At 45.1% G+C, this 25,766-nt stretch overlaps 2 protein-coding genes across 5 annotated transcripts in view; both read right to left on the minus strand.

Annotated features, from left to right (window-relative positions):
- The window catches only part of LOC110495390 (kinesin heavy chain), a 35,094-nt gene extending 32,977 nt beyond the window's left edge, over window positions 1–2,117 (minus strand). Inside the window, exon 1 of the mRNA XM_090207388.1 lies at window positions 1,320–2,117. Within this exon, the coding sequence (XP_090063514.1) occupies window positions 1,320–1,448 (129 nt within the window). The 5' untranslated portion in view covers window positions 1,449–2,117. The remainder of the gene's footprint in view (window positions 1–1,319) is intronic.
- A 1,849-nt stretch (window positions 2,118–3,966) lies between these two features.
- LOC110496975 (methyl-CpG-binding domain protein 5) lies at window positions 3,967–25,192 on the minus strand. 4 transcript variants are annotated; one of them, XM_090207384.1, is made up of 10 exons: window positions 24,367–25,192; window positions 22,044–22,541; window positions 21,712–21,814; window positions 17,537–17,717; window positions 14,602–17,100; window positions 11,970–12,214; window positions 10,405–11,748; window positions 9,121–9,194; window positions 6,668–6,743; window positions 3,967–5,439 (listed from the first exon to the last, which is right to left on the minus strand). In XM_090207384.1, exons 2-10 carry the CDS (start codon window positions 22,163–22,165, stop codon window positions 5,368–5,370), a joined length of 4,716 nt encoding a protein of 1,571 aa, XP_090063510.1. In that variant the 5' UTR covers window positions 22,166–22,541; window positions 24,367–25,192; the 3' UTR covers window positions 3,967–5,367. The 4 variants fall into 4 exon arrangements, with proteins under 4 accessions (XP_090063510.1, XP_090063511.1, XP_090063513.1 ...); XM_090207385.1 differs by having other exon boundaries at window positions 24,741–25,049; XM_090207387.1 differs by lacking the exons at window positions 3,967–5,439; window positions 6,668–6,743; window positions 9,121–9,194 and adding an exon at window positions 9,743–9,894.
- Between the last annotated feature and the right edge of the window lie 574 nt (window positions 25,193–25,766).

The raw sequence follows: 25,766 nt of genomic DNA on the forward strand, positions 1-25,766 counted from the left end.
GTTTGACGGGGTTGAGGTCAGGGCACTGTGCAAGCCAGTCAAGTTCTTCCACACCATCTCGACAAACCATTTCTCTATCGACCTTGCACGGTGGCATTGTCTTGCTGGCATTGTCTTGCCGTTCTGATGGCTTGTGTGGCCTACCACTTCGAGGCTGAGCTGCTGTTGCTCATAGATGTTTCCACTTCACAATAAAAGCACTTACAGTTGACCGGGGCAGCTCCACTAGGGAATAAATTTGACCAACTGACTTGTCGGAAAGGTGGCATCCTATGATGGTGCCACATTGAAAGTCACTGAGCTCTTCAGTAAGGCCATACTACTGCCAAATTTTGTCTATGGAGATTGCACGGCTGTGTGTTCGATTTTATACACCCGTCAGCAACAGGTGCAGCTGAAATAGCTGAATCCATTATTTGAAAGGGATGTCCACATACATTTGTATATATAGTGTATCTTGATTAGGCAGGTGATGGGCACACACAGCCAGCGTAAGGCTGGAGAAGTGTATATGACCCCCTTGTCACTTGCTGAAAACCTGAACTTGAAGAATCATTTAAGCCAAGCCAGTCATCCAACTACTGTACTGTAATCCATTGACATCAATTTAACAGGCTTGCCACTTTTAAAATGGTAACATTAAATAAATCCTATTAGATCCAATCAAAACGTTCAAAGGTATAGGCTGCGTGTGCTTTGTAGTTAGTAGAATGAGAGGAAATGCCTTATATGGTGTTTATCTCCCTATTATGAGTGCTTCCATTCACCACAGGTGACAGAGAAGGACAGTATGTTAGCCACCTGGAATCTGCCACCTCAGCAGAGTGAATACCGCATAACAGCAGTGTCAAAGCACAATCTGTCTCTTTGGCAACAGCCCCGGGTCCCTGTCTCTCTCTGGCAACAGCCTCGGGTCCCTGTCTCTCTCTGGCAATGGCCCAGGCCATGTCTGACAACAATTCCCAATTCTCCATCTCTCAGGCCATCAGCTGCCGCTGGAGATAGCTACAGCGCAACACAATCAAAACATGTAGGCTACCAACAAATCCTCTGCAGGGGGTCACAAACATTTTTTGGAATGTTTGTGGAAGTTGCCACAAACATTTTTTTTTTAAACAAAAATCCATAGGCTACAATCCAATGTGCTGCGTGTAAAGATTGTCAATACATTGGGCGCTCTCTATTGAAAATGCTCACTGCATTGCACATTGCCTCTGCGCGTTTTGCTAGTGTTTGAGTCGTCTAGTTGTGGCAACAATAGACCTACACAAGCAACGTTATATTCAGCAGATAAATGAACTATTAGATACAGCACTTACAGTTATAATCACGGTGTCGTCTTCTTTGAATTTGGGGATGTATTTGTCTCCTCTTGTTATTTCGGATTCATTTAGTGGCCTGAATCGGCACATTACTTTCACGCCGTATTCGGCTGCAGCATCCGCCATGGTTGCGTTCTATCGAGGCAAGCAGATATCCAGATCAACTTTGATCCGCGGATGGTTTTTATCTGTTGAATGATTGTAAGTAAACCAACGCGTCCTTCACTCAAAGTGCCTCTATTTCGCTACGCCACGGGCATTTAGTTGAGACAGAGAAATCAACTGCAGTCGTCCATTCCGATCAGAACGCAAAATATTGGTCCGGAGACAGTGTTGGAAGAAAAAATTATACAAATCCTACAAAAATATAATTTACAAAGGGATAGGTAAAGCCTATCCTTCAGAAGAGACGAGTGCCGCGGAGTTGAGAAACCCCCGCATCGTACTGCACGTTGCTCTGCGCTCTTCTCTTCCACACTGCATCAGCACCAGTACCACTCCCCTTCCTCCTCCCCCCTCCCTCCCTCAGGGCTGGAGCCCAGCATCTCGCTGCTCGAAATAACAGCTAGAGGTCAGTGTTTAACTCTAAAGGAAATTAATCGTTTCAAATTTGAAATTCTATTGCCCATCAATGGAGAAAAAAAAACTACTACCTGCAACTAATTGCAATATATTTAAATTCCTTTATGATAGAATGTGACGATTGGATGTGCATGAACGTTTAAAACAGCATCATGTGTATCAATACACAAAAGGTTCAATAAGAGTGCACTTAAAACGCCAGATAATTAAAGTAGGAGTGACCAGTTTTTAATATCTTAAAACATCTGTGCAACATTGTTCAAACGTTACATCACTGTATGACCCGTCATGTTTACAATATGTACAAAATAAAAAACGGCTGCTGACATGAAATAATAGACAACGCCAAACAATGAGAAAATATGGAACTTCACACTATTTGTCCTAGCACCCACAATGCAACAAATGACATCAAGTGCACAACACACTTTACAAAGGAGTCTACTTTTTGTAAAGTACACACACACACACACACACACACATTAGTGAGAACTTAGTTACATGTGGAAAAAACAACACTGACAACAGCAACATGTTAATAACACACAAATAAAGATTCAAAGAGCAAGCAAGGGTAAGAAAAACAGCACACACACACACACCTCCAAAAATAAAACACACACACACACACACGTGTGAATAAATTGTGCTGCACTGACCATTTGACCGACAACAGAAAGGTAAAAGTGAAAAGACGTTATACAACATGGGGTTTGAACATGAGACTGACTGGGTCTGTCGGTCGTTGCACAAGGGCAGAATGAACTTCACGTGTTCTCTCGACTGCTCTCAAGAGTATTTGTGAAAAGCTTCATTAAAAGCATGAATACTTTTCTAGAAGTAGAGTGAAATACTTTTCTGTCTGGAGTGAATTACAGTTGATCCATCTAGACATGGTTTGAATAACATGAACGGTTTCACAGATTATCATTTTTTATATTTTTTTAAAGGTTGACGTTCTGAAGTTGTTTTAATGATTTATGATGTAACTTATTTGTATTGCACACAACACGCTGTAGTGAATATAACAAGTCTGTTTTCAATGGGGCAATAAAACGCATCCAAATCTCATCAGCACAAAACGTAGTGAAGCTGTTCTATATGGGGACAGTCTCCGATTAACACACTTCTATTCAGTAGTGATTTCTCCTCTAAACAACTCCACGACAGCACTGACAGGGCTCGGCCTGAGGGCCCAAACCGACAGGGCTCGGCCTGAGGGCCCAAACCGACAGGGCTCGGCCTGAAGGGCCAAACCGACAGGGCTCGGCCTGAAGGGCCAAACCGACAGGGCTCGGCCTGAAGGGCCAAACCGACAGGGCTCGGCCTGAAGGGCCAAACCGACAGGGCTCGGCCTGAAGGGCCAAACCGACAGGGCTCGGCCTGAAGGCCCAAACCGACAGGGCTCGGCCTGAAGGCCCAAACCGACAGGGCTCGGCCTGAAGGCCCAAACCGACAGGGCTCGGCCTGAAGGCCCAAACCGACAGGGCTCGGCCTGAAGGCCCAAACCGACAGGGCTCGGCCTGAAGGCCCAAACCGACAGGGCTCGGCCTGAAGGCCCAAACCGACAGGGCTCGGCCTGAAGGCCCAAACCATCACTTCTTTCTTTCCATACTAATATGACATACTGCCCATTATGCATTTTAAACGTTTCTTCTATCCTTTAAACTATTATTGTACTATCTGCACTGATTTTAATGAATCATTTAGGTTGTTAAAAGTTGATTCTGAATTATTATTATTTTTTTTAAAGATCGCATGCTGCCTAAATATATAGTGAAGCATTTTCAGACCTTATGCTTATAAATAAGCATGGTCCCCAGAGACTGGAGATACGCAACCTTAACTTTCTGGAAGGAGGCAGTCAATGACCTCTTCAGGACATGGTCTACTGTAACAAACACGACAGAAGAGATAGCTAGCAGAAGGGAAAAACACAGTAGGACACAACGTCACGGGATCCAAAAAGAACACATTTGAAATCAAACTGGAAAACAGTCAGGTTAATGGCTAAACTGAATACAGCATATTTCTGTGTCAAATAAACACGTAAGGCTTTGAGTTTATAACTCTCGGTTGTATTATTGCCATCTAGAATATTGTAAAGCTTAAAATAAATATGAAATACTGTACATAAATAATTTATAACAAATAAACTACACATAAGGCCCCTAAATTGTAGGATGAACTCTTTTCCACCATTTTCCCTCAGGCAGTTAGTGTTATTTTCACAATCCACTCTTACGTCATATGCTTGTGGTTGGTTACGTGATCTAAAGCTATAGCTGTGTGATAAAATGATGACACTGTTTGAAAATGATATTAAGAAAAATAAAATCACATCAAAAAGAACATTTAAATGAGGCAAAAACAGCTGACTGGTATTGGACAACAGTCTGTTGGTTTTAGTAGGTTGAGATCCTGGAATTAGAAGGATGCTTCATTCCAATCATCCTGTTTCTATGGTAACCCTAGAAACAGAAAGCCTTTCAGCTGGTAAAGTTCACTCTGTTTTTAAAACGCATAAAATGAACAAACACTTAGTGGTGTTGAAGTGAAGCCCGTTTCTCCTGGGTCTGGATTCAGAAAGCGTCTCAGAGTTGGGGGTGCTGAACTAGGATCAGTCTCGCCCCTCTTAGATCCTAATTAAGATGATGTGGACAAAGGGGGGAGGGGGGGGGCCCTGATCCTACTGCTACTGCCAGTGATGAAGTAGCAGGCCCCCCTCTGTATATGTCATCTTATTCATTATAATATTAAAAGTGAAACTGATCCGTGATCAGCACTCCTACTCCCCCCGAATGCTTTCTGAATACAGACCCTGCTGGTCAATCCAATAGAAACAGCAGGTCTATAACGTCACCATGTAAAAGCTTCCGGCTGTATCTCGTCTTTCCATGTCCCTTGCATACAGTCAGAATGTCTGCGTGTGCTGAATAAAAACCAGGACATCGGTGCACTTCTGCTGCTGCTGCTTTGTACAATACAAGTTCACATGTGCATTATTAAGTATGTTGTACATTACCAGTGTACAATATTTACATACGTTTTTTTAATATTCATGAAATCTTCCGTATTACCTATATACATATTGAAAATGTATCAGAAATATTTGGACTGTCTATTTTCTTTAAAATGTAATATTTTTCTTCTATTTATCAGTTTTTTTTTAAAATACGTTATTCTAGAAAAAATAGTTGTCATTCAGCTAGCTGTAGACAAATTACAACCGTTGTTTTTTAACAGTTGAAATTCAAAACGGTCATATTTTTGTTTGTCTTTTCCAGGACTTTCAATGTCAGTCAGCTAGGGAGGTCGTGGGACGATAATGTACCACGACTATCCATATTGTAGCACCTGGTTGGAGTTCAAAGGTCGCGGCGGGGGCGGTCTGAACCGTTGTTCCAAGGCTGGGCACTGGCTAGATACTGGACTGTCATTAGCTGACCAAACACATTCAACGTTATCTGGAGATCTTTCTCCTCTTGGGCTTGGGCAGCTTCACCTGTCTGTCTCTGGAAGGGATCTGATGAACCTGAGGACAGAGAAGACATAATACATTAATGCATGACCAGGGCTCTAATTTAACTGGGTGGTTCCGGCCCTGAATGCTGAATGGCTGACAGTCGTGGTATTATCAGACTGTATACCCAGGTATGACATTTATTTTTTAACCCAAACCCTAACTTTTAACCTTAACATTTAACCCTAACCTAAGGACAGAGAAGACAATAGAAGATGTATTAATAGCAACCAAACAACCCAGTCTCTGTTGGCTTGTGCAGGTAGTAGAGTACATTCTACAGTGTTTAATGGCACCTGAGTTCAGACAGAACTCCACAGACATCCTAATCTGACTAAGATGTCCTCTTTTCCACTCAAAGTGTCTGGTTTCATATTTCGCCTGTCTGAATTCAGAGGAAAGGCAGCAAGATGCATTAACAGCACAGTGAATCCTTTTCAAATTGAAATGTGGTGCTGGTTGAGGGGTAGTTGCAGCTTGTTTATGTAATCCTCTGACTGGGGTGTGTGTGTGTGGTGTCTCCCGGCTGACACAGAGACAGCTCTTTGATCAACAGTGGCTGTAGTCTTAGTTCTGCTCAGCTTAGCCTGGGGGACAGTCTAGAGAGGGAGGGAGGGAGTAGAGGGAGACAGGAGGGGCAAAGGGAGAGAGGTAGAGGGAGAGAGGTAGAGGGGCAGAGGGAGAGAGGTAGAGGGGCAGAGGTAGAGGGAGAGAGGTAGAGGGGCAGAGGGAGAGAGGTAGAGGGACGGGGGTAGAGGGGCAGAGGGAAAGGGGCAGAGGGAGAGAGGGAGAGAGGAGGAGGGGCAGAGGGAGAGAGGAGGAGGGGCAGAGGGAGAGAGGAGGAGGGGCAGAGGGAGAGAGGAGGAGGGGCAGAGGGAGAGAGGAGGAGGGGCAGAGGGAGGGAGGGGCAGAGGGAGGGAGGAGGAGGGGCAGAGGGAGAGAGGAGGAAGGGCAGAGGGAGAGAGGAGGAGGGGCAGAGGGAGAGAGGAGGAGGGGCAGAGGGAGGGAGGGGCAGAGGGAGGGAGGAGGAGGGGCAGAGGGAGAGAGGAGGAAGGGCAGAGGGAGAGAGGAGGAGGGGCAGAGGGAGAGAGGAGGAGGGGCAGAGGGAGAGAGAAGGAGGGCAGAGGGAGAGAGAAGGAGGGCAGAGGGAGAGAGAAGGAGGGCAGAGGGAGACAGAGAGGAGAGGCCATCTGCGAGAGCATGGTGTTCTAATCTTTCTAGATGGTACTAGTATACTCACAGTCCCTGACATCTTGTCCAGCTCACTCATGGCCTCATGTATAGCAGCTTCTAAATGATTATTCAACTTCCCAGCTCTGTTGGGAACAATGAAAACAAAATCATGTCTCAGAAACATCAATAAGTCCATACCTAAACACTCAGCGTTTTCTTTTTCGCTTTGGACAAAAACATGAATAGATTTGTTCAACTCTGCCTCCTGCTACGCAGGGATAAAGTATGCAATTATAACATGAGCTGTAAGCAATGACACTGACTGTGGTCCAGGTACATTTTTACAGAACATTGAGGGAGAAGAGCTAAGGTAAGCGCTGTGTGTGTGTGTGTGAGAGAGAGAGAGAGAACAGGTGCAGTGGAGGAGGTTTTTCATCATCAGGGGGTAATGACGAGCCAGCCAGGGCAGCATCAGGAGTAATGACTAGCCGGCCAGGGCATCCAGGGGGTAATGACTAGCCTGCCAGGGCATCCAGGGGGTAATGACTAGCCAGCCAGGGCATCCAGGGGGTAATGACTAGCCTGCCAGGGCATCCAGGGGGTAATGACTAGCAGGCCAGGGCAACACCAGGGCATCAACAGGGGGTAATGGCTAGCCAGCCAGGGCAACGCCAGGGGGTAATGACTAGCCAGCCAGGGCAACGCCAGGGGGTAATGACTAGCCAGCCAGGGCATCCAGGGGATAATGACTAGCCAGCCAGGGCATCCGGGGGATAATGACTAGCCAGCCAGGGCAACACCAGGGCATCAACAGGGGGTAATGACTAGCCAGCCAGGGCAACACCAGGGCATCAACAGGGGGTAATGGCTAGCCAGCCAGGGCAATGCCAGGGGGTAATGACTAGCCAGCCAGGGCATCCAGGGGATAATGACTAGCCAGCCAGGGCATCCAGGGGGTAATGACTAGCCAGCCAGGGCAACACCAGGGCATCAACAGGGGGTAATGACTAGCCAGCCAGGGCAACACCAGGGCATCAACAGGGGGTAATGACTAGCCAGCCAGGGCAACAGCAGGGGGTAATGACTAGCCAGCCAGGGCATCATCAGGGGGTAATGACTAGCCAGCCAGGGCATCAACAGGGGGTAATGACTAGCCAGCCAGGGCATCAACAGGGGGTAATGACTAGCCAGCCAGGGCAACACCAAGGGGTAATGACTAGCCAGCCAGGGCAGCATCAGCAGGGGGTAATGACTAGCCAGCCAGGGCATCAACAGGGGGTAATGACTAGCCAGCCAGGGCAACACCAAGGGGTAATGACTAGCCAGCCAGGGCAGCATCAGCAGGGGGTAATGACTAGCCAGCCAGGGCATCATAAGGAGTAATGACTATCCTGCCAGGGCAGCACCAGGGCATCATCAGGGGTAATGACTAGCCAGCCAGGGCATCATCAGGGGGTAATGACGAGCCAGCCAGGGCATCATCATCATCAGGGGGTAATGACTAGCCAGCCAGGGCATCATCAGGGGTAATGACTAGCCAGCCAGGGCATCATCAGGGGTAATGACTAGCCAGCCAGGGCATCATCAGGGGTAATGACTAGCCAGCCAGGGCATCATCGGGGGGTAATGACTAGCCAGCCAGGGCATCATCAGGGGGTAATGACTAGCCAGCCAGGGCATCATCAGGGGTAATGACTAGCCAGCCAGGGCATCATCAGGGAAGCAGCAGTGCCAAAAACACCCTATTCAGTGCATTACTTTGACCAGGGCATAGAGTGGGACAGAGAGTACAGACAGGTGATTCAGTAGTCAGTGGTATTAACCTCTCCTCAAAACAGAGCAGCCAGCCAGGATGGAACTAGCCAGCCAGGATGGAACTAGCCAGCCAGGATGGAACTAGCCAGCCAGGATAGAACTAACCAGCCAGGATAGAACTAACCAGCCAGGATAGAACTAACCAGCCAGGATGGAACTAACCAGCCAGGATGGAACTAACCAGCCAGGATGGAACTAGCCAGCCAGGATAGAACTAACCAGCCAGGATGGAACTAACCAGCCAGGATGGAACTAGCCAGCCAGGATAGAACTAACCAGCCAGGATGGAACTAACCAGCCAGGATGGAACTAACCAGCCAGGATGGAACTAGCCAGCCAGGATAGAACTAACCAGCCAGGATGGAACTAACCAGCCAGGATGGAACTAACCAGCCAGGATGGAACTAACCAGCCAGGATGGAACTAACCAGCCAGGATGGAACTAACCAGCCAGGATGGAACTAACCAGCCAGGATGGAACTAACCAGCCAGGATGGAACTAACCAGCCAGGATGGAACTAACCAGCCAGGATGGAACTAACCTGGCCCATCAACATTCTAGAATGGAATTCCACTCTTAAAATAGAGCAAATAAAACACATCTGTTCATCTTTTTAAAACACAGGAGAAACTGGTTCCACATACACACTGATGTAAATAATCACATGTCCAGTACCATCCATCCTACAGCAATATAAAACTTACTTTCTGTTCCTCTTGGTCGCTCTGTCAAGGGCCTCTAGGTCATGTGTCAGTGTTTTCAGCTTCTCCGTCTCCACCTGGGGTAATAACAGATGTCAGACAGTGTTTTCAGCTTCTCCGTCTCCACCTGGGGTAATAACAGATGTCAGACAGTGTTTTCAGCTTCTCCGTCTCCACCTGGGGTAATAACAGATGTCAGACAGTGTTTTCAGCTTCTCCGTCTCCACCTGGGGTAATAACAGATGTCAGACAGTGTTGTCAGCTTCCCCGTCTCCACCTGGGGTAATAACAGATGTCAGACAGTGTTTTCAGCTTCTCCGTCTCCACCTGGGGTAATAACAGATGTCAGACAGTGTTTTCAGCTTCTCCGTCTCCACCTGGGGTAATAACAGATGTCAGACAGTGTTTTCAGCTTCTCCGTCTCCACCTGGGGTAATAACAGATGTCAGACAGTGTTTTCAGCTTCTCCGTCTCCACCTGGGGTAATAACAGATGTCAGACAGTGTTTTCAGCTTCTCCGTCTCCACCTGGGGTAATAACAGATGTCAGACAGTGTTGTCAGCTTCTCCGTCTCCACCTGGGGTAATAACAGATGTCAGACAGTGTTGTCAGCTTCTCCGTCTCCACCTGGGGTAATAACAGATGTCAGACAGTGTTGTCAGCTTCTCCGTCTCCACCTGGGGTAATAACAGATGTCAGACAGTGTTTTCAGCTTCTCCGTCTCCACCTGGGGTAATAACAGATGTCAGACAGTGTTTTCAGCTTCTCCGTCTCCACCTGGGGTAATAACAGATGTCAGACAGTGTTGTCAGCTTCTCCGTCTCCACCTGGGGTAATAACAGATGTCAGACAGTGTTCAGCTTCTTCGTCTCCACCTGGGGTAATAACAGATGTCAGACAGTGTTGTCAGCTTCTCCGTCTCCACCTGGGGTAATAACAGATGTCAGACAGTGTTGTCAGCTTCTCCGTCGCCACCTGGGGTAATAACAGATGTCAGACAGTGTTGTCAGCTTCTCCGTCGCCACCTGGGGTAATAACAGATGTCAGACAGTGTTGTCAGCTTCTCCGTCTCCACCTGGGGTAATAACAGATGTCAGACATCATGTTGGGTCTAAGAATAGGACCAAAAGCCTGACTAGGTCCCATCAACACGACCATCAGTAGCAGAAGTAGTGATCGCAGAGAGTTACTTTCATCTAAAAAGGTACAAAAGTCAAGTCAATAGTGAAAGAAAACTAGATTTGTGGGTGTGTATTTCTCTTTCACCTGTCTCTGAAGACATCTCACCTTGCTGTCCTCTCTGAGCTGCAGGCTGCCATGGTGATGGTTGTGCCCCGCCTCCTCCCCTGACAGTTTACCAGGCCAGGATGGGAACCCTTTAAAGCCCTGTCCCCAGACCAGATCCCCCATGTTAAACGTCCTGGGTCTATAGTGGAGCATCTCTGACGATGGGCTGTCCGGCTGCCTCAGGTCCTCCTCGCTGCTCAGGGACTTGGTGTCAGACGGGCTGGGGACACAGCCTCCGTTGAAGTGCCCGTTGTAGTGGCCCACGTACTCTTTAACCAACGGACCCTCCAGGCTGGTGGAGGAGCTGGGAGACTGGTCGTCCCCGGTTAGGTCCCCCTGTCTGGGGGGGCCGAGGGGGTCAGACACACCGTACCCCCGTAGAGAGAACTGGACCTGGGGGGGTCCGACGCCACCTCCGTTCATATGGGCGCATCTCTCCACAGTCTGATCCAACCTCTCTTTGTAGTTAACGATGTTCACGGCCGTCCGGTTGCAGTTGTTGAAGCGGTTGAATCCATCCTCCAGGAAGGCCTTGTCTGAGGGGACGGGGAGAGAGTGGTGGTGACCTTCGTGGGGGGAGCTGTCGGCTGGACAGGGGGGTGCAGGAGCTAGACTCCCAGGTCTCTCCATACAGGGGCTGCTGCGGACATGAGTGGAGCACTCTAGGAACTCCTCACCGCCCCATGCCGTGTGACCTCTGTCCAGACTTCCGGAGTACCCAGTCTCGCCTTCCCACTGCCCCCTGGGGGTGCCATGGCCTGGGGATCTGAAGTAGTCCTGGTGGGAGGCCTCTGGAAGTGCTCCTTGACCCTCGGGGATGCTAACAGTACTCTTCCCCTGACCAGAGTGCTTCCGGGGCCGTCCTGCTCTGACCTGCCTGGGTCTGGGCTGTTGGCTCAGGGTCGGTGTCTGCTCCCCCTCCTGGTGCGCCACCCGGTGGCCACTATGGCTGACTGCAGCATGGCTGTGAGGGAGGTTGTGGTTGATGCTGACCGGCTCCCCTACGGAGTTAGTGAAGGCAGTCATGGTGCTGAGAGTGGGTACCGGGCTGGACTGGGTAGTGCCACTAACCGTGGTGGTGATGACTACATGCATTCCTTTACTGGCCGCATCCACCACAGCCCTGTAGATGGCATCTACAGACTCCACCCCTCCGCTGGGTAGCCTATCAGAGCCGTGCATCCCTGGGGGAAGCCCCTCTCCCTGAGTCTGTTGCATCTCCTGTTGGCTGACACCAAACTGGGTGTGTGACAGCATCCCCTGAGACTCAGGAAGTGATGTCATACCAGACTGAGAGATCATCTGTGAGTGAGGGACTGAAATGCTGTTGTCTGGTAAACACCCCTGAAACAACACAGACGTAAAGTTCATTGAGAGAAAACTGAAAACGTGTCATTATCACTCCTAGCATGTCAGAGAAGGAGGACGGAATATATAATGTAGATCATCCACCCGTAGTGAAGAGTGAATCAGATAATCTTGTCATCTCTATTCATTCTATTTCTATCTGCAACGCTCAGAGCGTTTCACGTCACTGAACACACCCTTCAAACAGACAGACTAACCTGGAAGTTCTGGAACAGGCAGGCCATAGGGTGGGCGTTGGAGGAGTTGTTGTTTTCAGGGAAGCCAGGTTGCTGTGAGCCCTGGTAGCCAGGAGGGAGGCCCTGCATGGCCCGCTGAATGCCCTGATGAAGCTGCTGCTGCTGGGCATGACGCTGCTGGAACACCTGGGTACCACCGCTGGAGCTGTTGATGACGTGGGGCTGGAGGCTGGTCATGCTGCAGTTTACGAGGTTAGATGGGTCTCCTGTTGGGGTGGAAGAATAATACTGTTCATTGTTATTTTCAAATCAGGGAAATTCCACACCGTAACTGCCTGGAGAAGACAGGTCAGAGGGGTAACTCAATTCTGAGCCAAATGATGGAAGAAGAGTGGGATAATGGAAATTCTTGTAATTGAACAAATAAACTGGAGAGCCTGATGGCTTAGGCTGTAGTACTGTTCTCCACTCCTCACAGGTCTATTTTCTCCTCCTCACTAGCTCCCGTCCTCTCACTAGTCTAGCTCCTCTCCTCCTCGCTCACTAGCTCTCCTCCTCGCTCACTAGCTCCCCTCCTCTCACTAGTCTAGCTCCTCTCCTCTCACTAGTCTAGCTCCTCTCCTCTCACTAGTCTAGCCCCTCTCCTCTCACTAGTCTAGCTCCTCTCCTCTCACTAGTCTAGCTCCTCTTCGCTCACTAGCTCCCGCCCTCTCACTAGTCTAGCTCCTCTCCTCCTCGCTCACTAGCTCCCCTCCTCTCACTAGTCTAGTTCCTCTCCTCTCACTAGTCTAGCGCCTCTCCTCTCACTAGTCTAGCTCCTCTCCTCTCACTAGTCTAGTTCCTCTCCTCTCACTAGTCTAGTTCCTCTCCTCTCACTAGTCTAGTTCCTCTCCTCTCACTAGTCTAGTTCCTCTCCTCTCACTAGTCTAGCTCCTCTCCTCCTCACTCACTAGCTCCCCTCCTCTCACTAGCCTAGCTCCCCTACTCTCACTAGTCTAGCTCCCCTACTCTCACTAGTCTAGCTCCTCTCCTCCTCGCTCACTAGCTCCCCTACTCTCACTAGTCTAGCTCCTCTCCTCCTCGCTCACTAGCTCTCCTCCTCTCACCAGTCTAGCTCCTCTCATCAGTCTAGCTCCTCTCACCAGTCTAGCTCCTCTCACCAGTCTAGCTCCTCTCACCAGTCTAGCTCCTCTCCTCCTATCCCCAGTCTAGCTCCCCTCCTCCTCTCACCAGTCTAGCTCCTCTCCTCCTCTCACCAGTCTAGCTCCTCTCCTCCTCTCACCAGTCTAGCTCCTCTCCTCCTCTCACCAGTCTAGCTCCTCTCCTCCTCTCACCAGTCTAGCTCCTTTCCTCCTCTCACCAGTCTAGCTCCTCTCCTCCTCTCACCAGTCTAGCTCCTCTCCTCCTCTCACCAGTCTAGCTCCTCTCCTCCTCTCACCAGTCTAGCTCCTCTCCTCCTCTCACCAGTCTAGCTCCTCTCCTCCTCTCACCAGTCTAGCTCCTCTTCTCCTCTCACCAGTCTAGCTCCTCTCCTCCTCTCACCAGCCTCTGCCTCAGCCTCGCCTCTCACCAGCCTCCCCTCCCAAGCTCCTCACCTCCCCTCACTAGACGCCACTCTCCTCCCCTCCACTCTCACTAGCCTCCCTCCCCAGCTCCCCCAATAGCCTCTGCCCTTCACTAGCCTCCCCTCCCACTAGCCTCCCCTCCCACTAGCCTCCCCTCCCACAAGCCTCCCCTCCCACAAGCCTCCCCTCCCTTCCCACTAGCCTCCGCAGTGCTCAACCAGTGTGGCTGCACTGCTATGATATAGTGGTGATGGTTGCCGGGGAGGTTGCTATGGGAACGGTGTGATTGGTGGTGCTGTCTGAGCCGTGGCTTATTTCAGAGGTTGCAGCCTGGAAGAAGACTGGGGGTTGAGGAAGGGATGTGATTTAATGGCCTAGGCAGGGGGATGGGGTCAGAGGCAGGGCTGGATGCTTGGATGGTGGTGGCTGGGGAGGGGGAGCTGTCTGGGCATGAGGTAGGAGAAGAGAAGTGCTTGGTTGGAATGAACCCATCTAGGGAGATAGGCTAGCAGTCCACAAAGAGATGAAAGATAGCCACTATGCTTCCTGATAAACATATGCCATATCTTATAGTATTTAACATTATTTCCTGCTATCGTGTTCACACAACAGTAGGCCAAATACAGCCATGTGTAACACAGTGGGCCAAAGGAAAAAATGATCTATTCAGTTAGGCCTATATCAGAGCAGACACATAATAAAGCTAATGAAGGAACACAACCCTTCTCCAAAGGCTTCACCCAGGCCTCCATTCAGAAGCAAGCGTTACTATAGCTACCAGCCAGCTCACACCAGCTCTTCACTATATCTGGTCAAGAGCTCGTTTCTTAAAAAGGAGGGAGAAAAAAAGATCTGTTTTCATGTTATTCTGCCACTGAGCTGAGCACTGCAACTAGCATGCTAATAAAGAGAGAAGCCACAATGATTATACAAACATGAGGGACAGCCTCTCAACGTACACTCTCTACGAGAGACTAAAGACTGTCGTTCAACTCAAAGGCCATCTAGGTGGATTTATCAAACTCGCACACCATCACAGAGCAAAGCGCGATCATCGAACAAAGTGTGTGTTTCTCTCAGTAGCTCACCTGGCTCCGAGATGATTGGACCACAACTCCCATCATTGTTGCCGAGTGTCATTCCTGACATACTAGTCCTTCCCAGCGCAGCGTGAAGGTGACTGTGCTGCTGCTGATGCTGCGGATGTAGATGTTGACTTGGGTGGGACAGTGGTGGTGGGTTAGTGTTAGGATGGTGGCTCAGGGGCATGTTCCCTGGGCCAAGGCCCACTTGTCCACCGGGCCCCAGAGGGCCACAGTTCACCAACGAATTGGCCTGGATCTGGTTCATCAACCCTGGGAACCGAGGGCTGTGAGAATGAGGGCCTCCAGAGTCTATACTCCGGCAGTACATACCTTGACCCTCCCCTTGGCCTAGCATCCTCTGTTGGGCCAGTAGGCTCTGCTGCTGGGAGGCTCCAGGAGGCATGACCCCAGCCACATCGCTGTAGTGCATCTGACCAGGTCCTGGGGGGCCTACAGGGCCTTGGTGCTGGTTATGGTGGTTGTTGTGGTTGCTCATGGACTGAAGCAGCTGGGCCATGGAGGTGTTGGTCTGTAGGCCCCCAAGCCGGGCCACTTTCCTCAGCTGTTCTGCTGAGCTTGGTAGTGGTAGCCTGGGACCTGGACCTCCACCCATGTTAGGAGACTTGTTGAGCATGTTGAAGACCATGCTGTCGTGGTGGTTGAGGGGGTTGTTGGGCGGTGGTGGGCCTGGCGGCTGCTGCTTGCGCTTACGGAGCAGGGGGTCTCCTCTGTCTCTCTGCTGGGCCATGAGCTTGTCCCGGAGGGCAGCCCGACCGCTCTGGCCCCCTGCTGCTGCTGCTGCTTCCGCAGTGGAGGGCATGGTGGGGTTAGGGAGAAGCATGGGGTTTAAAGTGCTGCTACTGGGCCTCTCTATGCCGCTGAGAGGGCCACTGGGATGCCCAACTCCACTACTACCACCATTACCATCAACCCTACCTGGGCCTCCACCTCTACTGCCAGTCTCACTGCTGTTGTCACCGTGTTTGTTTTGATTTGCTAGCTGTGCTTTGGCTGCTGCTGACAGTAGGCTGCTGGCGGGGAAGGACGCAGCATTCTGCTGGTTCACGATCTGGTTGAGGGGCATCCCTAACAGTCCTGGGTGGTTCTGTCCCTTCTGGTTCTGGGCCTGGTGAGGAGCAGCGATGGAGGGGCCAGAGGAGGTGGCAGAGGGGTACATGCCGGGGTTGTTGTGCTGGGTGTTGATAGCGTTCTGGTTACTCATCTCAACCAGCAGCTGACTGGGTAGGTCTTTGTACTGGTGGAGTGGGTGTGAGTCAGGCTTGGCAGAGGAGGGGCTGGAGGGCATGTTAATGGGCATGGCGGGCCGGGGGGAGCGAGGAGGAGCCTTCATCCCGCCACACGGACCCTGACTGGGGCCTGAGGGCATGGCAAAGCTCCCATGGTCCGAGGAGGTGGAGGAGGAGCGAGAGCGCTGGGGAGAGGCCTCCATCCTGCTGCCCAGGACAGGGCCTGACATGTGGACTGGGGAGGTGACGGGAGAGGGGGACATGGAGGTGGTTATGGAGGTCTGATGTTGAGTCCTCTGCATGTGACCTCCATGGCTGTGGCCCACTGGGCCGGGTTTGACAGTGGGGAGAGGGAGGTTGCTTGGCAAGGGGACAATGGCGGGAGGAGGGTGGTTGTTCATGTTTACATTCATCATTGGTACCTGAGAGGAGTGGACACTAGGGTGGAAGTTGGAGTTTGTTTTGGAGTTTGTCTGGCTGATACTGATGCTAGGCTTGCTGGGGATGGGGTCTAGGATGCCTAACGGGTCCTTTTCAGAGGTCATCTGCTTTTTCTGGAGGGTGCAGGAGGGAGGTATGGCAGACGGGGGGCCAGGGTGTGGGGCGCTGGGCTGTGTATTGAGGTGAAACGGTGGTCGTATGGAAATATCCATACTGGGGGATCTGGGGAAGTTACACACAGGCTTCTTCATCATGACTGGGCTTTTGGCAGTGGCGGTAGGGGAGAGGGGTGTGCTAGTCCTTCCTGCCATAGCGCAGGACGTCTGGGTCCCAGTCGGAGAACCGTGGAGGAGCATCCCTGGTGGGGAGAGAGGCGTTCTGTTGGCCCCGTGGATGGGGCTGGAGCTGGTGGCTCCAGGGAAGCCACAGGGGTTGTTTCTAAACCCATCTGGGCTCCCCAGAGGATCAGACCTGAGGCTAGGGGAGAGTGGTGACCCGTCCCTGGGCCCATAGAGCTGGGAGCCGGGGCCCCCTGGACTCAGCATGCTACCATAGCCAGAGCAGTACGAAGACCTGGGCCCAGGCTCACTGCTCAGTCTCTGCTGTCTGTTGGGATAACCAGGGTAAAGCTCCAGCTGCTGGGGTGGACCTCCTAGCTCTTGGGGAAAGTGCCGGTGACCTGCTGCAGCCGCCATCATCATTTTGAAAGGGTTCTTGCAATTGGGAACCACAGAGTTGGGTAGCGGTGACTGGTGAGATGTATTCCGTATTGCTCGGGGATTCGTGGAATGTGACGGGGCCATTGATGTTGAACCTGAGGGGGAAGAGAAGTGAAATGAGTGTTCAAGCTGAAAGCTGCAATAGAGGAAACAGCACCACTGTTTGCCTGAGGACATCTGTTATTGTTGATGAAAGAGAAGAGGAGATTCACCACTGTGGAGGGAGAGAAAAAAAGGCTTGATTGTTCTATCGCTCATAAAATGTCAGAGTGATTATAAACAGTGTTTGTTGTTTGAAGCATCATCTCTGTTTTTGTAATACCGCAAAGAGACGCAGCAGTTTCACCATTACGGATTCCAGCTTTATAACATTGAAAGTGTTTAATGTCACTGTGAAGCCAATTTCAAAATGTCCACCTTTTTTTCCTGACCTTGTTCTATATCACCCATGAAACAGTCTGAAATCTGTGAGAAATGTATCATTGGAAAACAACCAAAACAGTAGTGATACACAGTCACTAGGATACTTACTTGTACCTCCACCAGGACTGGTAAGGGTCAGAGCAGGGTGTGGTAGCGCCATAGTTTTGTGTAGAGTGGCCACAGCCAGCAGCTTTCTCTTATGGATACACAGCTTGGTGACGTCTTCATCTGCCCTCACGTCCTCTGCCGTCCTCTGTTTAACGGCAGCCCCCGGATCAAAGTTAAACACCTGAGGAAAGGAGAGTCAGCTCTCTGTTACCTGGCCTGTCTTGGTGAAAGGAGCGGCGTTTATCCACAAGGAAGTACATAAAGTAAACATCAGTAAAATTTGGAACGTCCGCTACTTGTCAGGTCATATCCTCCTCCAAGCCTCCTGCTTCTCCAGAAGACCACATCACATTTGCATATGAATACATATTGGCCTTGCCTTGAATAGGAACGCAGTTCCCTTCCCAGTCTCAGTTTCAATATAACGCAACACACAAAAAAAGTATAAATTAAGACTGTATGCAGCAGAAAATATAGCCTACTATATCTTTAAAAAAAAAAATATAACCCTGCTATATGTTTTTTAAATATAACCCTGCTATATGTTTTTAAAATATAACCCTGCTATATGTTTTTTAAATATAACCCTGCTATATGTTTTTTTAAATATAACCCTGCTATATGTTTTTTTAAATATAACCCTGCTATATGTTTTTTTAAATATAACCCTGCTATATGTTTTTTTAAATATAACCCTGCTATATGTTTTTTTAAATATAACCCTGCTATATGTTTTTTTAAATATAACCCTGCTATATGTTTTTTTAAATATAACCCTGCTATATGTTTTTTTAAATATAACCCTGCTATATGTTTTTTTAAATATAACCCTGCTATATGTTTTTTTAAATATAACCCTGCTATATGTTTTTTTTAAATATAACCCTGCTATATGTTTTTTTAAATATAACCCTGCTATATGTTTTTTTAAATATAACCCTGCTATATGTTTTTTTAAATATAACCTGCTATATGTTTTTTTAAATATAACCTGCTATATGTTTTTTTAAATATAACCTGCTATATGTTTTTTTAAATATAACCCTGCTATATGTTTTTTTAAATATAACCCTGCTATATGTTTTTTTAAATATAACCTGCTATATGTTTTTTTAAATATAACCCTGCTATATGTTTTTTTAAATATAACCTACTATATGTTTTTTAAATATAACCTGCTATATGTTTTTTTAAATATAACCCTGCTATATGTTTTTTTAAATATAACCCTGCTATATGTTTTTTTAAATATAACCCTGCTATATGTTTTTTTAAATATAACCTGCTATATGTTGTTTTAAATATAACCTGCTATATGTTGTTTTAAATATAACCTGCTATATGTTGTTTTAAATATAACCTGCTATATGTTTTTTAAATATAACCTACTATATGTTTTTTAAATATAACCTGCTATATGTTTTTTTAAATATAACCCTGCTATATGTTTTTTTAAATATAACCCTGCTATATGTTTTTTTTAAATATAACCTGCTATATGTTTTTTAAATATAGCCTACTATATCTTTTTTTAAATATAACCTGCTATATGTTTTTTAAATATAACCTGCTATATGTTTTTTTAAATATAACCTACTATATGTTTTTTAAATATAACCTGCTATATGTTTTTTTAAATATAACCCTGCTATATGTTTTTTTAAATATAACCTGCTATATGTTTTTTTTAATATAACCCTGCTATATGTTTTTTTAAATATAACCTGCTATATGTTTTTTTTAATATAACCCTGCTATATGTTTTTTTAAATATAACCTGCTATATGTTTTTTTAAATATAACCTACTATATGTTTTTTAAATATAACCTGCTATATGTTTTTTTAAATATAACCCTGCTATATGTTTTTTTAAATATAACCCTGCTATATGTTTTTTTTAAATATAACCTGCTATATGTTTTTTAAATATAGCCTACTATATCTTTTTTTAAATATAACCTGCTATATGTTTTTTAAATATAACCTGCTATATGTTTTTTTAAATATAACCTACTATATGTTTTTTAAATATAACCTGCTATATGTTGTTTTAAATATAACCCTGCTATATGTTTTTTAAATATAACCCTGCTATATGTTTTTAAAATATAACCCTGCTATATGTTTTTTTAAATATAACCCTGCTATATGTTTTTAAAATATAACCCTGCTATATGTTGTTTTAAATATAACCTGCTATATGTTTTTTAAATATAACCCTGCTATATGTTTTTAAAATATAACCTGCTATATGTTTTTTAAATATAACCCTGCTATATGTTTTTTAAATATAACCCTGCTATATGTTTTTAAAATATAACCCTGCTATATGTTTTTTAAATATAACCCTGCTATATGTTTTTTTAAATATAACCCTGCTATATGTTTTTTTAAATATAACCCTGCTATATGTTTTTTTAAATATAACCCTGCTATATGTTTTTTTAAATATAACCCTGCTATATGTTTTTTTAAATATAACCCTGCTATATGTTTTTTTAAATATAACCCTGCTATATGTTTTTTTAAATATAACCCTGCTATATGTTTTTTTAAATATAACCCTGCTATATGTTTTTTTAAATATAACCCTGCTATATGTTTTTTTAAATATAACCCTGCTATATGTTTTTTTAAATATAACCCTGCTATATGTTTTTTTTAAATATAACCCTGCTATATGTTTTTTTAAATATAACCCTGCTATATGTTTTTTTAAATATAACCCTGCTATATGTTTTTTTAAATATAACCTGCTATATGTTTTTTTAAATATAACCTGCTATATGTTTTTTTAAATATAACCTGCTATATGTTTTTTTAAATATAACCCTGCTATATGTTTTTTTAAATATAACCCTGCTATATGTTTTTTTAAATATAACCTGCTATATGTTTTTTTAAATATAACCCTGCTATATGTTTTTTTAAATATAACCTACTATATGTTTTTTAAATATAACCTGCTATATGTTTTTTTAAATATAACCCTGCTATATGTTTTTTTAAATATAACCCTGCTATATGTTTTTTTAAATATAACCCTGCTATATGTTTTTTTAAATATAACCTGCTATATGTTGTTTTAAATATAACCTGCTATATGTTGTTTTAAATATAACCTGCTATATGTTGTTTTAAATATAACCTGCTATATGTTTTTTAAATATAACCTACTATATGTTTTTTAAATATAACCTGCTATATGTTTTTTTAAATATAACCCTGCTATATGTTTTTTTAAATATAACCCTGCTATATGTTTTTTTTAAATATAACCTGCTATATGTTTTTTAAATATAGCCTACTATATCTTTTTTTAAATATAACCTGCTATATGTTTTTTAAATATAACCTGCTATATGTTTTTTTAAATATAACCTACTATATGTTTTTTAAATATAACCTGCTATATGTTTTTTTAAATATAACCCTGCTATATGTTTTTTTAAATATAACCTGCTATATGTTTTTTTTAATATAACCCTGCTATATGTTTTTTTAAATATAACCTGCTATATGTTGTTTTAAATATAACCTGCTATATGTTGTTTTAAATATAACCTGCTATATGTTTTTTAAATATAACCTGCTATATGTTTTTTTAAATATAACCCTGCTATATGTTTTTTTAAATATAACCTGCTATATGTTTTTTTAAATATAACCTGCTATATGTTTTTTTAAATATAACCTGCTATATGTTTTTTTAAATATAACCTGCTATATGTTTTTTAAATATAACCCTGCTATATGTTTTTTTAAATATAACCTGCTATATGTGGGAAAACAGCCTCTGTTTAATTGAATATCTAGGTTTAACAAAACTGTTCATTGCATCACTTGGGAGTAAACCTTAATCTCCACCCTTAAAAGGGATACTTTGGGATATTGGAAATGAGGCCTGATACTTTTCCCCAGAGTCTGATAAACTTGTGGATACCAGTTTTATTTCTCTGCGTGCGGTTTGAATGAAGTTGCTTACTAGCGCAGTTGCTAACTCTGCTAGCATGCTGACTCTGGGGAAGTAGATAAAAGGCCTCGTTGACAAAATCCCAAAGTATCCCTTCAAGCTTTGTGTGGTGTTTCTTTGGCAGCTACGCATTCAGAGAGTCAATTTAGGTTAGCTAAAGACTGAGACAGACAGGACAACCAAGATGGTTAGTGAACGTACCTTTGGGAGGATGAGTGGGCACTCCAGGCCACACTTGCAGGTCCCGTCTGTGAGCAGGTAGCTCTTCACCTGGTCTAGACAGGACAGCACCGAGCCACTGGGACTGGAGGTTACAAACCAAAACTAATGTTTTGAAGAAAAACATTTATCGTCCAATATACATGAGTGTCTCATAAGGAAATGTATCTGTTACTTTATCCCAACCTCTCTGAAAGAAACACACAGGTTGGATAGATGATACTAGCCCACCAAGACTGTAGGTTACAAACCAAATAGAAGTGCATCATTGTGGTATCATTACAAAAAAAACAGAGCACTGCAATGGGTCTTACCTGATGTAGAGGACTCCATTAGTTGGATCCACCTTGCGATGCCAGCCAATAGGGACCTGGACAGGGGCTGCATGCCCCACCCCCTCTGAGACCCCTCCCTTACAGTCCTTTCCTCCATTCATTGTTCTAGTTGGTTTAGTACACAACACCTTAGAGCATTTCACACATCAACCAGAGACTTCAGAGTACATGGCATCTTTGTCTTCCAATAAAGAGGACTTTGTAGTGCACTACAATTTCACTCTCAAAGTTGGATGAAGTATGGGCTGGGGTCTGTGTGATGTGAGGCAAGCTCACTGTGAATCCTAACCTTTCAGACCCTTCATAGTTTTACTACTGAACACCAACGAGAATTCCATATTTGTCTCGGTCATTCAGAGCCATAGACACTGAATCAGATTCAGAGAGGCTGGGGCAACAGATGGAACCAGGAGTGGCTCATGAAGACATGCTAGGGGTTCCTTCTGGGGCAGGTTATTTGAGGGATTCCCATGGTTCCTGATTGGGACAAATAAAGAAAAGTATTAGAAAACATTGTTGTATGACATCAACCAACATTTACACAAAACTACATGCAACAACAAACTGAAAGGTTTGTGTATGTGCAGTTGTTGTTGCCTACATTCATGTTATGTCCAATTCAGACCTACCCACCATTATCTAACGGTGCAGATTTAACATCAGTTTGATACACTGAATAATTCATTGCAGACAAGTTCTGTCAAATATATAGGAGTGGCACTCCAGGCATGTAAATGTATTTTCTAAAGACTAAGGATCTTACTATTGTTGTGTGGCCATGCGTTGGCCTTGACTGTCAGAAGGCTCAGTGCTGTACTGTCACAGGCTACTAATCCAAGCCCTTGTGTGCTGACTCATAACTGTCCCTGTGTAGGGATGGAGGGAGGGTGAGAGCTAAAGAGGCAACACAAGCATCAGGTTCTATCTGGAGTCAAGGTATGGGCGGACGGGTGGAGAGGCACCCAGGGTCACAACAAGCAGATGGGAAGAGAGAAGGCTCTGTATTATATGATGTAGCTATGATAGGGACCCGATGCATCTCTGCTTGGCACTCAGCGTTAAGGAGATTGATTGAGGGTAAAGGCCCTGCTATAGACTAGCGTCTTGTCCAGAAGGTGTAAGTGTACATTAAGCTGCCTCACAATACAGAAACAGGAGATGAGCCGCTCCACTTGCACAAGCCAAGGCTACTTACTACTTATGATAGTTGATTATGTAAAACCTCTATTCACTGTCAAAGAACACCTAATCGTCTTTATGGAAATCATCATGCCAAAAACACTGAATATGAATACGGGGCTACAGGGCTAATACATCTATGACAAATCTCCTGTGTGAGGATTTGATTTGGTGAAAGACCTACTGGCTGAACCTCTGGAATGTCATGGGGCTGACACATCAGACTGGGCCCATTTTGGGTTGCAGAAAAGCCACGACCCATTTATGACAGCAGGCATAATGGCATTGCACAGCTCTCTGTGAGTCAGGTGCTGCATTTCCACAATATATTTTGAGAAATGACAGCAGGTAGCTCACTAACTCTTATTAAACTGACAACCACACGAAGATGAGGAAGAAAGACACACACCTGTACAGCTGCGAAACTAGGCTATTGTTAATAATTGGCACGATCTATAATGGCAAGCTATTGCACCAAAGAAATCTGAAATGCCAAATCAAATGGCTTATGGAAATAGCTCGATCAATGCATCATATAGCATAACGTTACTGTACATAGAGCACTCATTTTCGTCTGCAGAATCAAAAAGGTCTAGCTACTATAAATTATTACAAGTTAGCTAGCTACCCAGATCACGTTAGCTAGCTTTGGGGGACATACAGAGTTTTTATCTAGCTAACGTTAGCTAGCTAGTGACATAGTTGGCTACCTTGCCAACTGAACTACCTACATAGCTAGCTACTAAACTAGCATATCAGCTGATATCCAACGTTACTTAACCTAGCTAGCTAACGTTAGCTACAAAGAATCAACATGTTTACTGGTAGGTGGGTGATATCTAGTCACCTGATATTAGCTCACTAACAGTTAGCTAACTCTTCGGTCTAACGTTACAAAGTCTATATCAGACGGTTGTTTTAACGAAGAAAAACAACCACTAGCGGGCCTTATTTAGCCCACCGATAATGACTAGCTATCTAACGTTAGCTAGTAGACAGCTAGCCAAACATGATTTATCGATGGCAGGCTAGGTAACCAACTTAGCTAAGCTAGCTAACTAGCAGAATGCTAATGCTAGTAAGTAGCTAACGTTAACCGAAAAGCAATTGTAAATAAACATACCCGTGTAATCTAACACAAACTCCAAAACATTAACATGCCTTTAACGATATTCCACTGTACGAAAAAAGTATATCCCGAATTGAAAGTCGAAGTTTTTTAAAATCGTAAACTGGGGAGCGTTGAGCGTATTTTCCAATGTGAAACGTCTCCAGCTAGGGACGAGGCAGAGACAGGCCAGTGAAAGAATAGCTGAGCAGAGGGTTGCTTTGCAAAGACAGGAGCTTTTGAGATTCCAATCTTATTGCATATAAAAACGTTTTTCCATCTTTCAGAGTATCAAATGATTCCTTGAAAGTCCATGGTGGCTGAAATAGTATATTTCAACTCCCTCCAATTTGCTTCTGGCCCTTTAAAAATAAAAATAAAAAGCCTACCCATCAAATGTCTCGGCTGGTTCTCCCTAGGCTTGGGATAAAGATGGAGTGCTTTACTGCTCCTGCGCCTCAGAGAGATGAGGAGAGAGCTGGAGAGCACAGAGTTAGCGCAATTCGGAATCCTTGGGACGTCCTTACCCTAAACCCTAAACCTTGCCTTTTTTCTTTGCCTTTTTTTGCCTCCTTTGCCTTTTTTTTGCCTCCTTTGCCTTTTTTGCCTCCTTTGCCTTTTTTTTGTTGCCTCTTTTGCATTTTTTGCCTCCTTTGCCTTTTTTGCCTCCTTTGCCTTTTTTTGCCTCCTTTGCCTTTTTTGCCTATTTGCCTTTGTCTTTTTAAATTGCAACTCTAAAGGGGTGACGTCAGAATTGGGATGTCCCAAGGATTCCATTTAGTATTTTCCCGAGAGCACAGTGGGGGGAGATGGTTTCTCTGACAGGACTAGAGCAAAGAGCAAAAACAAGAAACACATCGTGTTACACAATTATGGAACCCAACAGAAAAGTGTCTGTCCAGATATTAATTCAAATTAAATTACAAATCTGTCACGTTTCACTTCTGCTGATTCAATAAAAGGCAGTGGTGTAAAGTACTTGAGTAAAACAACTTTTGGGGTGTATCTGTACTATACTATTGATATTTTTGGCAACTTTTACTCCACTATATTCCTAAAGAAAATAATGTAATTTGTACATTTTCCCTTACACCCAAAAGTACTTGTTACATTTTGAATGCTTAACACGACAGGAAAAATGTCAAATTCACACATTTATCAAGAGAACATCCCAGGTCATCCCAACTGCCACCAATCCGGCTGACTCACTAAACACAAATGCTTCGTTTGTAAATTATGTCTGAATGTTGTAGTATTCCCTTGGCTATCCGTAAATAATAAATAAAATACATTTGTGCCGTTTGGATTACCTAATAGAAGCAATTAGAAATGATTTATACTTTCACTTTGGATACTTAAGTATATTTAAAGCCAAATATTTTTAGACTTTTACTCAAGTAGTATTTTACTGGGTG

The sequence above is a fragment of the Oncorhynchus mykiss genome, chromosome 18 (genome assembly GCF_057628025.1).
Source record: "Oncorhynchus mykiss isolate SJ-2025 chromosome 18, ASM5762802v1, whole genome shotgun sequence".
Lineage (NCBI taxonomy): Eukaryota > Metazoa > Chordata > Actinopteri > Salmoniformes > Salmonidae > Oncorhynchus > Oncorhynchus mykiss.